General features: G+C 47.7%; 1 protein-coding gene across 1 annotated transcript in view; it reads right to left on the bottom strand.

Moving 5' to 3' along the window:
* PNPT1 (polyribonucleotide nucleotidyltransferase 1) overlaps positions 1-14,937 on the bottom strand; it is a 1,336,943-nt gene that overhangs the window by 271,540 nt on the left and 1,050,466 nt on the right. Inside the window, exon 22 of the mRNA XM_069608057.1 lies at positions 3,199-3,282. Within this exon, the coding sequence (XP_069464158.1) occupies positions 3,199-3,282 (84 nt within the window). The remainder of the gene's footprint in view (positions 1-3,198; positions 3,283-14,937) is intronic.

Below are 14,937 nucleotides of genomic sequence, written 5' to 3'. Positions count from 1 at the left end.
GCACCCACGGGATGCCGGACCACTCTGTCAAAGGCATTGTATCTTGCTTGGAAAGTTCAATCGCTTATCAGTAGTTCAACTTTACTTGCGTCTTTTATCACACACATTGTAACCATGTTCGCTCCAGCGCTCACCATACAATGTTGCTGCTTCACCACAGACCGGTCTCGTATCGGTCTCCCCAACTCACCGGCTGTGTTGATTTCACTGACGCTGCTTTGTTCTTGGAGCCGATGATGGTACCATGGCAACTGATGATTCGCCCCACCTTGATTGACGCGGGGGGGCCCGTGTATCTCCGACACATAATGCAGGATCCTTCAGCCTGGTTTCCTGGTCTTACACTTGACTCATGAAAGTAACAGTTCCTTGTCAAAAAGGTCAAGGGAATTTCCCTCCTTGCGATCCCCTTCTGTTTTGCCATTTCTCTTCTCTCGTTAAACTGCCATCTCGGAACTGCCGTTTACTCGTCAGCTTTGCTTCGCTCAGTATTCTCTCGTGCTCCGCCTTTTATCCATGTAGGGAAGCTTAATGGAAGTCAGGTGTGTGTGATGATGGGTAATTGCTTGACCTTGCCTGACCATTGTAATGGGACAAGTCAGGTATACGGCTCGGGTGTTAGTCCGTTTTCCCTCATAGCAGGCTGTCCGTGAGAAAGTGTTTGTGTTGTAAGAGGGGGCAGGGGCAGTTCCTAAATATCGTACCTGGTAGGATGTGGTAAAGGTGTTACAGGGAAGGGGATACTGCGCCTCACCATCCGGTGTCCCACTCCCCAAAGACCCCTCAGCCAGGTGATCTCCCGCACTGGTCCCCCCCCCAGGAACTGGATCCAAAAGCAATGGCCGTGTCCTGGCCACCTGGATGGCAGATCCTCAGGGACTAGTGGGTGAGACACCTGGTTTCTCACAACATCCTGACGGTGACACTAGTATTTCTGGTTGCAGCAGGGAAACCCCTCTTAGAGTTAAAGTAAGATAGTTTTTTCTTTTCATTTAGCACTTTGAATAAAGTGAGTCAACCACAATGATCCCTCTGTGTCAGTGTCTTATTTCTGCACCCTTACAGAAACAACTTCTGAAATACAAAAGAACATTTGCTTACCTTGTTGAATCATCACCAACACAAGTAAATTATAATTACCTACAGATACTCTATTCTGAGGAGAGACATTGTGGCTCCTTTGACTTTTGGGCACAATGCCCCATTCTACTCAGGGTTTGGACTGCTTAAGTTAGAGAATTAACTTGTGACTTGGTTCCATCATTACTGCATTTAACCTACTTCTCTTCTTGCTGAATAAGCGACTTTTAATGCATTTAATGAACCTATGGTGAATTTGTATGAGAGTATTGAGCGTTTATATTACCTCTTAGTTTAATATTTCAGTGTGTAGAAGGCCTATAATAAATACCTATTCTTATACTGATCGGTCTAAATTGAATTATTATGCATTATATTGTGTGGACACATTGAGGGCCCTTGTCCCAACTCGCGCTCTCCTGAGATTAGCCTTGACTGCTCTCCATGCCTACCCTGATTAGGTTTTGGCTACGCTCTAAGAGTTCCCTGTTCACTATAACTTGGGTGGCCTCCTAAAATCTGTCCACCAGGCCAGAGTCTAAAAATCCATCTTCACCTTGCAAAAAGAAAAACAAACCTCCAGATCCATAGCATGGTGAGAAACAATCAAACTGCAATCAAAACCATGCTGGAAAAAGAGAAGGGGGTTAGAGAGATTTGTGAAGCCTTTCACTTTTTTAACCCAAACATTGTGGCAAGGACAGGCAGAGATTGTCCCTCAGAGTAAGATAAGTGCTAGAACCAATGGAAGGGTGGAGTTAGAATCAGGAAGACTACAGCATATAAGGGGAGTGAATCAAAGGCAGAGTGCATGTTGTAGTGGTGACGACAGAAGGTGTGGCGGTGGACAGGGACCAGGAGGAGCTGAGTGATGAGTTGATGGCAGAGTGCAGATGAGATATTTGTGTAAGGGAGCACAGTACCAGTTATGTGCAGTGAGAGGAGGGTGTGTACAAAGGTATACAAAAGAGAGGGGAAAGGGTAGGGGGGGGATTAAAGTGAGACAGTGAGAGCGAGAGTTAAAGTGAGAGAGCGCGAAAGTGAGAGAATGTTTGGTGAGGGAGTATAAGGCAGTAGTGGGAGCAGTGGTGAGGGCAGAGTGAAGCAAAGAGTGGGGCATAGTTGAAAGATGGCCAGAGAATGTGTGGCAAGGTTAGGGCACAAAGGCATAAACAGGGGATTGGGTGTGCAGTGAAGAGTAAAGAGAAGTGAGGAGAAGGGTGTGTAGAGAAGTGAGGAGAAGGGTGTGTAGAGAAGTGAGGAGAGGGGTGTGTGGTGAACGGGTGTGTGGTAAGGAGAGGGGCGAAGCGAGGGCATGGACATTGGAGGCAGAAGGGTAAAGAGACAGGGGAGAGTAAGAAGACTGGAGGGTGTGATAGAAGGCAGAGAACAGAGAGGGGCGAATGATAGAGGGTTAAGCAGAAGGAGTAGAAAGATCAGAGAAAGGAGGGACAGGTTGTGACAGAGGGTGATATTGAGCCAGAGCATCCGATAATGGGATAAAGTCCCATCAAGCTATATTGACAACCTTGGATTGTGCTAGGCTAGGGCATCTTTAGAAAATCCATGCATGGAGCCAAACAGATAAGGCTGTGATAATGTTGCCTTTAGGCAGCCACTTATAGCTAGCATTAGATAGCATTGCCCATCTCTCGTTCAAAACATGGGGAATAGGGAAGCCTGGACTATGGAGGTGGGAAGCTCATGGGAGGACAAGAGAGGGATGCCTCATAGTGCATCAATATCCCGCCCCAGCTCTGAAGCATAACAATGACCAATCTGTACATAATAACATTAAATAGGCTGTTCATTTTAGAACTGAACAATCTGCAATGGTTAAGTTGTGAGAAACAAAACATTTCTTGGAAACTATGAATTTTTAAGACCATCTGACAGTGGTCTGATAGATGCCACCTTAGCAGCAAATCCACAAAGATACACTTACTAAATGACATCAGTGGAGAGAGAGAATGCAGGCTTAGAAAAATCTGCACATTAAATGTTTTGAAGAGGAACAAAAGGCAGATACTGCATACATTTGTTGGATGTCCACAAATAACTATGGGCTCTAGGAAACAGCCATATTTGAGCTCAAAAAATTCCTTCAGTATACATTACCTACAACTGGTCCATTTTCTTTTCTATTTGTTCTGGGTTTTGCAATAGTTTTGTTCATGATCTGTAATATTTCCTTTTTTGCAACTGTGGAAGACAAGGTGCATTTCAATAAACTAGCAAGGACTGCACACCAACTATGCACATTAAAAGGCAGGGATACAAGGAAGGGCTTAAACAACACGACAGAACATTTATTTGAATGTCCATGACCTTACACTGGTACACAAAAAAATGCCCTCTACAGCTACTGCACCAACAACCATCTACCCCAAAATAAGAACAGTTACTTGTCCAGTAAGTAAACATCCACACTGTTAGTTGTGATGTTCCATCCATTCGCAACACAAGTGACACCCTAAAGATAAATTAAAGCTATATATAAGCCAAATGAGGACAAATAGGTCCCACAAACTAGCGCAATATGGTGCCCCTGCTGTTCCTAACAACTTTCATACAGAAGGTTCATATGGAACTGGGCAAGAGCTGTGACACAAAGGCACGCAGTAGAGTGACCAAAGGGCGGCAAAGGTCAAATCATTTGTCCATCCTTGAAACTGCCATGAGCAAGAGTAGTCATTTTTATATTTCACTGGTTCTGCCACATGAGTCTAGGGTGCGACTTGCATTCTACAATGCAGCAGTGAAGTGGATAGATGTTTCACTTGAGTAATGTTTGGTAAAGTTAACCTTCACACAAATGGCGCCAGATCAACTGTTGAAGCAATGTTTGGGTGAAAGAATGGTTTTATGAAAATATCAGAGAAGGTCTCTTTTGGCAAAATGCAAGTTGCAAACAGTTTATGAGAAAGGCTCTATTAGCCTTGCCCAAGTGAATAATGCAGAGTGGAAAGGCGTACAAAATTTCAGAGGGGAGGATGATCATCTCCACAACAGATCTATAAACAAACAGCCTTCAAAATGCACTGGGTAACCACGCTGTGAGTAACAAACAAAAATGTACAGAAAGACAAGTGTGGCAGCAGCATCAAACAATTTGGCAGCAAATAACATTGCGTATGAAAAGGTTAATTGTTAGGCCAGTGTGAGAAGGCCAAGCCCTTGCTCATGTCAGCAAGGATGGAGAAGCCCTTGTCATGGGCAGTGGAAGTTATGGGGAGAGAGCCAGCAATAGAAATTGGGGCAACTCAGCAAATTAGCTATAAATGCCAGTTTCCTCCCCGTTCCTTATCTACCTGTGCAGAAGCAAGCTTGCAGCCTTGCCTCAGAGTACCTATACTTGCCAGTGTCTTTTTCCATTGCAGATGCAGGAGTTGAAAGAAGAGAAGAAGTTACTTTCTTACCTGGTAACGTTCTTTCGATGGGATGGTCCGACGAAGTATTCCATATTTATGACAGGTAATCACCACAGCTGTGCTGCTTCGGAAAATTTTCGGCGTCTACGTCCTGCCTCGATGACGTTGATATGCTGTCCTCAAGGACCTCCGTCAAGCCGACATCACCGGATGTAATAAGTAGAACGCACAACGCCCGTATCCTCAGTTGTAGTTTTTTCCCAGAACGTGTGGCACCAATCTTCTGCCAGTATGACCACAGAAACCCTTGCGGAAAGGGAAGCTGCAATCACATAAGAAATTCTGTAGCGGTGCAGGCAGGTAGGGAGCGATATGGAATACATCGGACCATCCCATCAAAAGAACGTTACCAGGTACGAAAGTAACTTGTTCTTCGAGGGGATCGGGTCCTCCGACGTTTTCCATATCTATGACAGACTCCCAAAGCAGTACCAACGTATGGAGGAGGGAAAAGATTATAGAAATTTAGAATGCCCAATCAAATTGCAGAATAGAGGACCGCCTTGCCAAAGGCCAGATCCTGCCCATGGATAGAATCTAAGGAGTAGTGTCTTACAAAAGTATGGACCGAAGCCCATGTGGCTGCTTCACAGATGTTACGAAAAGGAACACCCCTCTGCAGGGCAGTAGAGGCAGCCATACCCCTAGTAGAATGGGCCCGTAAGCCTACCAGAGGGTCCTTAGCCGCCAAGCGGTAACATTCAGAAATTGCTGAGATAATACATCTAGACAAAGTCTGCTTAGTAACAGCTTGTCCCAAACGCCCTTCCAGCGTATCCTATAAAGAGCTGATCATCCACTATGACCCGGGACATGCGTGAAATATAGAAACTTAACGCTCTCCTAGGATCCAACTTATGGAGCCTCTCCTCTTCCTTACCAGGATGCGGAGGAGGATAAAATGCCGAAAGAATGACCTTCTGGCTTATATGAAATTCCGACACCACTTTCGGAAGAAAGGAAGGACGAACCCTAAGGACAACCCTGTCCTTCTGAAACACCGTGAAGGGTGGCTTAACAGAAAGTGCCTGCAGCTCACTCACTCTGCGAGTGGAAGTGACCGCAACTAAAAATACAGTTCTAAGGGTTAACAATCTCAAAGGACAAGAATGTAAACGCTCAAATGGAGCACCCATTACGAATTTTAGAACAAGGTTCAAATCCCAACCGGGCACCTAGAAACGTGACGGTGCAAACACATTAGTGAGCCCTTTCAGAAACTGAGAAATAAGGAATTGTGAAATAAGAACACTCCTCAAACAAGCGCTTAAACATGGACAGCGCCGCCAGGTAACATTTAATGGTACCCACTTACAGGCCCTTGTGGGCTAAAGAAAGCAAAAAAGACAGAACCACAGGAATGTCACATGAAAAAGGATCCACATTCTTAACCATGCACCAGTCACAGAACTTTCTTCAACGGCACAGGGACTTTGTTGCAGGCCGTCTGGCCAAAAGCAACACCTCCATCACGTCTTAAGGGAGGACCCAATCCTTATACCTCAACCTTTCAGAAGCCAAGCATGAAGGTTGAGGGATCTGACCTCTAGATGGAGAACCTGACCCCCCTCCCGTGAAAGCAGATCGTCTTGGTAGGGAAAACAGCGTGGAGGGCAGATGGACAAGTCAAGAAGGTCCGGGTACCACATTCTCCGGGGCCATGCCGGAGCAATGAGGATCATCCGGGAACCAAACCTCTGCAACACTTGCGGGATGACGGGGAATGGAGGAAACGCGTACAGCAGTGGGAAGGACCACTCCACCACGAATGTGTCCCCTAAGGCTCCTCTCGGAGGAAATTCCTGCGAGCAGAAGCTTTTGCACTTCCGGTTGACACTGGAGGCGAAGAGATCCACTTGTGGGGTCCCCCAAAGGGCAAAGATCTCCAGGAGAATCTCCTGAGCCAGCTCCCACTTGAGAGATGGTGCTCTGCCTGCTCAGAGCGTCCGCCGTCTCGTTTTCGTCTCCGGCCAGATGAACTGCAGAGATCGAAAGTTCCTGCTGGATGGCCCAGAACTAGAGCTGCATCGCCTCCCTGCACAGAGGAAGTGACCCTGCCCCCCACCTTTTTGTTGAGGTAGTACATGGCCACTGTGTTGTCCGTCAGAATCAGGACATTCTTCCCTCGCACAGTCTGCCCTCAGCTCCAACAGATTGATATAGAGTCTGGACTCCGACGGAGACAAACGACCACTGACTGTCAACTCGTTGGCATGAGCTCCCCATCCCGTGAGGGATGCGTCCGTCACCTCCGGCCAGGGTAGCCAAAATGAAGCCCCCTTCATCAGATTGCCTTTGATGGCCCACCACAGAAGGTCCTTGGCGACCGAGGGCGGCACCTGAATGGGGTCCGACATCCTGCCGGAGGACAGTGACCACTGCATCCTTAGGGCCCACTGCAGAGATCTCATCCGCAGTCAAGCCTCTGGCACCAAAAGAATGCAGGATGCCATGAAGCTGAGCAACCTCAAGAACTTGAACGCTGGGAGACTCTGGGCATGTTGAAACTTGTGCACCATCTGCAGAATGTGATGAGCCCTCACCTGGGGAGGGAAACACTGCCCCAGGGATGTGTCTAGCACTGCTCCGATGTACTGGAGCCGCTGGGTTGGCATCAAGTGGGACTTCTTTAAGTTGAGGGAGAAGCCCAGCCTGTGAAGGGAGTGGCAGGTGACTGACAGATGATCCAGGACTTGCTCGGGAGAGCGCGCCCTGATCAACCAATCGTCCAGGTAGGGGTAGACGTGAATCCCCCCCTTTCCTGTGATAAGCTGCCACCACCACCAGGAGCTTGATGAAAACCCTTGGAGCGGAGGTCAATCCGAACGGCAGGACCTGAAACTGAATGTGCGAGTCGCCAACCGCGAACCTCAGGTACTTCTTGTGCTTGGGATGAATCGGCACATGAAAGTAAGCGTCCTTGAGGTCGAGAGACACCAACCAGTCCTGAAGTTGAAGGGCCTGGAGGACTTGAGAAAGAGTAACCATCTTGAACCTGTCCTTCCTGAGGAGCTTGTTCAAACCACGCAAGTCCATGATGGGTCTCAATCCCCCGTCTTTCTTTGCAATCAAGAAATAAGGGCAATACCATCCTTTGTTCGTCTCCGCTACAGGCACCAGTTCTATGGCGCCTTTCTCCAGCAAGGATTTGATTTCTTGCGCAAGAAGCGGATCTGGACTCTTCAAAGAGATATTCCCTGGTGGATTGTCGTGAGGCCTCTGCCGAAAGGGAAGACAGTAGCCGTGGGCTATGATCTCCAGAACCCAGACATCTGAAGTAATGGCACGCCATTCTACAAGATGCTGCGCCAGCCTTCCCCCAACCGGCGAACCATGGGACATGGACTCATGACTGACCTGAAGCGGCTGCGGCAGTGCCTGAGGGCAAAGAGGTAACTGCCCGAGCGGCTTTGGCACCTCGAGTACCTTGTTTTCCACCTCTGGTACTCCTATGTTAGCCTCTTTGACTTGCAGCCCGCCTCGATCTACCAAAGGTTGAATAACATTGAAAGGAACCTACCCTGCATTGCTGTCCCCTAGGACGAAAAGGCGGAGGTTGGCGAACTCCAGCGCTCAATGACTTCGCTGCAGCTTTGGAGGTCTGCAACCCCTCAAGGCTCTCATCAGCCTTGCTGCCAAAAAGATGGTCACCATCAAAGGGCATGTTGAGAAGCTAGGCCTGCACATCAGGAGCAAACCCGGACTTCCCCAACCACATAAATCTGCGCATCACAGTACTCGCCACCATGGACCGGCTGACACAGTCTGCCACGTCCAGACCCGACTGAACGGATTCACACATGGCATCCTTGCCATCCTGTACAAGGGCAAGAAAGCCATCCCGTTCCTCCCCTTCGGGAATATGTTCAGCCGCCAACGAAATACAATTCCACAGAGTATGAGTGAAACGTGCTAAAGCACACACGGAGGTGGCTGCTTTCAAAGCCATACCCCCTGAAGAAAACACTTTCTTCGCCCAACCGTCAAAACGTTTGTCGTCCCCATCAGGAGGGATGGTAGGGTAAGATGCCTGTTTTGCTGGGGCCGTAGCCGCCTGCACCACCAAACTCTCCGGAGTAGTGTGCATGGACAAGTAGCCGGGGTCGCCACTGGCTGGGCGGTACTTTTTCGGCAACGACTTACCCACTGCTTGGAGACTCTCTGGAGCAGTCCAAGCCGCCGCCACCCTTCGTTGCAAAGCCATATGGAATGGCAGTACCGGGTCAGTTGGTGGACCTTGTGCCAAGTTATCTGTCGGGTCGTCCCGCAGAAAATCTACTGGTGGCGCAGAACACCCCAAGTACTCGGTCACCCTCGACATTAGCAGCCTGTACGAAGAGTCAGCATGCGTACCAGGCTCAGGCCTGCCAAACTTAACCTCCGGGGAGGTATCAAGACCACTGGCGTCGTACAAAGACTGACGCAAGTCTTCAATCTGGCTATGACCAGACAATATCTTGTCAGGAACCTCATCCGGAACCAAACCTTCCTCAGACCCTTCCTCAACCTCAGAAATATAATCCAGGGGCTGGAATAAATCCCTGGAGGAGGGCACAGAAAAAGGCTCAAAGATAAGTCTCACTGACTTCTTCAGGGCCTTCCTCAGGGTTTCCACCGATACACGGAGCACCTCCGACAAAGCATCCCCGAAAGGCGTTGAGGGCGTCGACAGAATCTGCTTCGAAGTCGAGCGTGGCGCCAATGGCTTCGACACAGGCCTCGAGGGCAGAGCCCCGAGCGTGTCCTTCGACTGCCTCGGCACCGATGACTTCCTCGGAGGCAGAACCTCGAGAGAGTCCCTCGACGGACATGGCGCCGACGTCTTCTTCGAAGACCTCGCAGGCTCCGACGGTCTCGAGGGCGTCAAGGACCGGGACCTGGAGCGGGCATGACTAGAGCGATCTACCTTGTCCGATCGGGACCTCGAAGGCGCCCGATGATCGCGCCGACCACCCGAGCCCGAAGGGGTGTGAGTGGTGGCACTAGTACGTTCCCTGCCAGCTTCATTCGAAGGCGCAGACGGAACAAAGCCCTTTGATTGAAAAATCGCCATCATCTCCGTGTGAAAGGCATCCCATTCCGCAGGAGTAGAGTGCTTGTGAGGCAAGCAACCTGCCGACGGGCGGAGTTCTCAGACGAGGACGGGGAGGGCGACCGGTGACGGTGCTTTTCCACAAGTGCCTCGAAGAGGCAGAGGAATGGCGGGACCCACTCCGGGACCGAGACCCCCTGGACTGACGCCGACGATGCGGAGAGTCGTTCCTCGAATCGTCAGTCGAAAGCCAAGCAGATTTCGATTTTCGGGGCTTAGAAACCCTACCAGCAGAAAGCTTCTTCCGTTCCCGCAAGGCCTTCGACGTAAGCGACTGGCAATCATCACAGTCATCCGTGGCGTGGTCCTCACCAAGGCACCAGAGGTAGGCGTTGTGCGGGTCCGTCAGCGACATCTTGGAACCGCAGTCCCGACACTTTTTGAAACCCGGCCACGGGGTGGAAGAAGACGAAGACATGATGATCTTCACAAACTAACAAGTTCGAAGAACCGAGGCGCGCCAAGATCTCCGAAGCGAACACGTTCACGGAAAAAACGGAACTGAGTCAACGGGGGTCGAGCATCCTACTTATAACATCCGGTGACGTCATTGATGCAGAAAATTTTCAGAAGCAGCACAGCTATGGTGATTACCTGTCATAGATCTGGAATACGTCGGAGGACCCAATCCCCTCGAAACCAGCGAACAGAAGAATAACCACCTGCCCAAACAAAACTCGAGCGCCGCAGAGACCCGATCACTGCTGCAAAGCAGCCGGTGTGAGAGAGAGACTGAGACAGCAGCCGGGCAGCAGCACAAAGGGGAAAGCACAGCGAGTGGGACCGGCAAAGCTCGTCTAACTTCACAACTATAAAGGACAATTCACTAGACCACCATGGACTCTGCAAGGGGAAGGTTGCCCAAACTCAACCAGTGGATCCCCGACAATGTACTCTAAACCACGAACTTCGATACAGCTTTTCTAGCACCGCCAAAATTGCTGCCCAGCAACAGCAAGCCTGTGCATAGGAATTGGGCGGAGTGAAGCCCCATTTTCAAACATTTTGCTACACACATACATCAGGAGGGAAAGAAAGGAGAGATTGGGTAGGGACAACTGGCTAACTCACAGCAGGGGAGGGATTAATAAGCAGGGGATAGGAAATAGGAAGTGTGGGTGTATCGGGTGAGGTGAACAGCGACCAAGAGACCAGCAGGAGTAAGAAGGGAGCGACAGCTTGTGGAGAAGTGTTGTGGATCAGGTGAGACATTGGCATGAGAGAGGTTCTGCAGTGCGAGTGGACAAGTGTGTAGAGTGGACAGTGTGAGAAGACTGGTACAAAGTGAAAGGTGGGTGCTTGAGTAATGTTATGGGAGGAGTAATGTTGTGGGAGGAGTAGTAGTGTGGTAGGGGTAGTGTTAGTAGCACACAGTGGGGCACAGGAGTGAAGAGTTGACATGAAAGGGTGAAGGCAGGAGGGTGGGGGTGCAACACAGAGGGACAGAAGGTTGGTAGGAAGGAACAAGGGGGGAGGAAGAGGGTCTCTTAATCTTACAGAGCCATTGCAATCCTATTCCCCAATTAGAACACTGACCTGTAGCGAAAGTTAGGATGTCCCTGAAGGAGTAAGTGAGCCTGCGTTTAGGGAAACCACCATTAGTCTAAGCCAATACTTTGTGCGATTGCTTGTTTATCCATGTCTAACCAGGGCCAAGGACTAGGGAAGAGGCTTGTGGAAAGGCAAGAGTTTTTTTGCCACTCAAAATCACCAATAGGCTGAACAGGCTATATGAAGCAGTGGAGTAGCTATTATAGAGATCCTTGGCAGTGGCATCTTTTACCATATGGTAATGACTACAATGTTGTAGCTGAATTAAAGATAGGTAAACAAATACATATGCTGTGCTTCAGCCATGTTAAAAGGGATGAGGGTAACCCCTCAAATGTAATAACCCCCTGCTGGGACCATGGCCAAAAGACACTATATTCAAAAGAAATCCCAAAGGGTGAGTACTCAACTGAACAATTATAAAAGGGGAAAACGATAAAATGCTTTTACAATTCACAATAATTTAAAAATAATAAGTCGAAATAAAAAACGAACAAAGCATTTTATATTTTGATTATGTGAATATTGCTCAACTGAAAAAAACTACAATGGCAATAGACAACATTCATAAACAATATTGACCTGCAGCATTTAATACAACAAATATGTAAAGTAATTAATACATTTTATTCAAGCCAACCAATTTCTGTATATAGGCTGTACGAGCCAGAAAGATAGCTCTGTGTGTTAAGTGCCAAATGCTGAGATTTGTGAGCGATATGCACAGCAAAGGCTCAAAGCCAGGCAAGGCCACCTCACAATTTCATCCTTCAGGGGTTTTTAGCGAAAACGCAATTTGAGTAACTCATTCTTATTATTATTGTTGTTGTGCCTAGCTTTCCTCAGGGCCATTGCAATGCTTTGGGTGGGGGGTGAGGGAGGGGTAGAGGGGCTGGGGGGCATTTTCCAATATAAACACTGCACAGGCTTTTATTTATCTAAACAATACATCAGAAAATATGAAATTATTAAACACCTATAAAAACATTTGTATAGACCATTAGATGTTTTTCCCAGGTGAACTTTACAGTATGCCATGCATGAATTTAAACTAGCATATGCATATTGTTTTTGTAGTGTGTTAAGTATTATTCACAAGGAGTAGAAAAAGTTGGTAGTTAGAATTATATATATTTACCACTGAATATTACATGGACATATACAGGATTGAAGTGCAGATAGATTGCAATCAATATAATTAAAATTAAAAAAAAACAATTTAGGTCTTATCTAGATTTTTTGTATTATTGTAAACGGTAAGCAGTTTTGTTACGCATTTGTAATTCAGTTTAGTACACACCTCTAGGGAATTACTTTGGAGATAGGAATTTAACAATGTGACTGACTTCTTACAAAAGTTGAGCTTGCATGTGAAAGATTGGCTTTCGCTGAAAAATCTACTTTCCTTTCTGCTACTTCTACGTTGCTTGCAATTCTATGCAAGAGTTGGCAGCAGCTGTGCCATAACTTACACAGGATATATGGTATTGGGTCGCCCCTAATGTGCCCAATACCAGGGGACCGTGGGAGGTATTTCTGCCCTAGTGTGATTGTTCCACTGTAATTTGGTTGTAGAGAATAGGTTGGTGGTGGCTTTAATGTTGGCTTTACGAAGGTTGCAAGACCTTTTACCTCATTGTTAGCCCAAACTACCTTTTATTGGGGTAACAATTATTTTTTTCCAAGCCCGCTCCCGGTCATTTTGTTTTCTAGGGCTGCCATGTATCTACGTGACCAAGCGGTAGGCTCAAAATGGCTGTTCTGACTAGATTGGCTCTCTGTGAGCCCATTATGGTAGCCTCTATAGTGGTCCTAACTGGTTTAGGCTAGTATAGGTCCCTGGATTAGCCTCTGGACTAGCCCTCACTTCCTGTGGTGTCGGCTTTGGCTGAGTGGCAGTCCCAGTGACCACAGGGTTATTTAGGTTCTGCCCTGCCCTGCCCTGCCCTTAACTCATTCTCTTTCTCTGTGTTCCTGGAGCTTGGAGGTGACAGGTCTGCCGATCTGCTGAAGGGGTTTTCTAAGAGCAGTGGTTTGGCCCTATCCTGGTTTGGGTTTTTTGCTGCTAGAAAGTCCAGTCTGGATTTCTTGTAGACTCCAGGTGACTCTCCATATCTGCAGGTTTACCACCAAGACCGTCCCTATTCACTGTGGGCTGCTGCGGAAGTTCAGAGAGGTACTGCAAGTTAATCACTGCACTGGATATTCAGATTGAATCATCCTACGGTGTCACCAGCCATTGTCTTCATCCTGGCACCGTTTGCTGCTGCCGTGTGTTGTTTGCCCTGTTGCTGGGAGCCGTTTCTTCGGTTTCCAACTTCTCCTTTGAGCCTTCCTCACCAGATCTTTCACTCCTGGCTTGATGGTAGAGATCCTAGGAGGAGCCTTTCTTTCTTTCCTTGGTGACTGGTAGCCTTGTTTGCCCAGGGTTCAAGTCAGAGAGACAAATCCTGTTAACCGCACACATGGAAAGGAGCAGTCTACTTACCAGATTTCAGATCTCTGGAGCCATTTCTGCAGAAACTGCCAGTGAAAGTCCCTATCTTGGGGTCCCAGGAAGGGTATTTATTCTTGATATTACCCCCCTCGGTGTCCCCCTTTATTGAGATGGATTTCCAAATTCCACCCTGGGGGTGGATTTTGGGAGGCCACTGTAAGGGAGGCATGGTATCACAAGTAGACACTGAGAAGAGCTGCAAGTTTCAAAACCTTTATTAATGGTTTCAAAGGGGTATGAAAACTCCTATCTTGCTAAAATGGGAGTATTCTCGACCATCCAACAAAAAGAAAATACAGTCCCAGTAAGTCCTTAGTCAAAATAAAATGGCCTATACTAATAAACCGAATGCCTGCCCTCTTTCTAATACAATAAATGTGTAAAGGGAATGTGTAATGCAAAAAGGTAAATAGGTATTCAAGGGAAATGTCAGTATGGGTGAGTAAACTCCCTTCCCCCACGTTTAGTAGCATGGGGTAAGGTGGCACATTTGGACCTTGCGACACACTCTGGCTTCAGACACAAAGATGCAGTTTGTTTCGTGGACCAGGGCCCACTTGGCCTTCCACGAATAGTCACTAGTTTATCCGCTGGACCTCTCAGGTTTCTCTCACCCCAGCCCAGGTCACCTTTTAGCTTGTAACACAGTTCAACAAAAGTTCTTCTCCTTCTGGTTAACACAATTCAGTACAGGTTTCCCTCTGCCGGGCTGAAACCTTTCAATCACAATTTGTGGGGGTTCCCTTCCCCAAACTTCAATCACACCTTCATAGGCTCCCTCTGTCGGGCTCAAGTCTCCTTTTACTTTCCTTCCGCTGTTGAAGACTTTCGAAACTGCAAGGCTTTTGCTCTTAGCTCGGCATGACCACTTCGACCTTCTTTCCTCAAACGTCACTTTTCCTCTCCTACACCAAGGCCTCTTGGTAAAAGTAGTTTAGAGCACAGTACTTTTTTCAAAGTCCAAAGATCTCTCACATCCAGGTTTCCCTCTGCCGGGATCAACGCTAACAGTTCAAATCTTGCATCTCAGTTTCTTTCTCTTCCCGCCACTTCTACAGCATCATATATTCCACAGAAACTTTCGATTGGGCAATCTTCTTTCACCAGAACACTTTGTATTTTAATTTACAGTTCTTTACAATGCTTTACTTTCCCTCACGTCTTATCGGCACACACCCAACCTTAATTCATCGGATACTGTTGCCATCAAGTTAACACAGACCAGATTTTCATTGCTTTCATCAACTCACAGGCTGTGTTAATTCATTTTCATCTTTCGCGGCTTT

This window comes from Ambystoma mexicanum, chromosome 4q, assembly GCF_040938575.1.
Source record: "Ambystoma mexicanum isolate Mex_15411 chromosome 4q, UKY_AmexF1_1, whole genome shotgun sequence".
NCBI classification, from domain to species: domain Eukaryota; kingdom Metazoa; phylum Chordata; class Amphibia; order Caudata; family Ambystomatidae; genus Ambystoma; species Ambystoma mexicanum.
The sequence above is the reverse complement of the archived record's forward strand: the minus strand, read 5'-3'. Positions and strand labels throughout refer to the sequence as shown.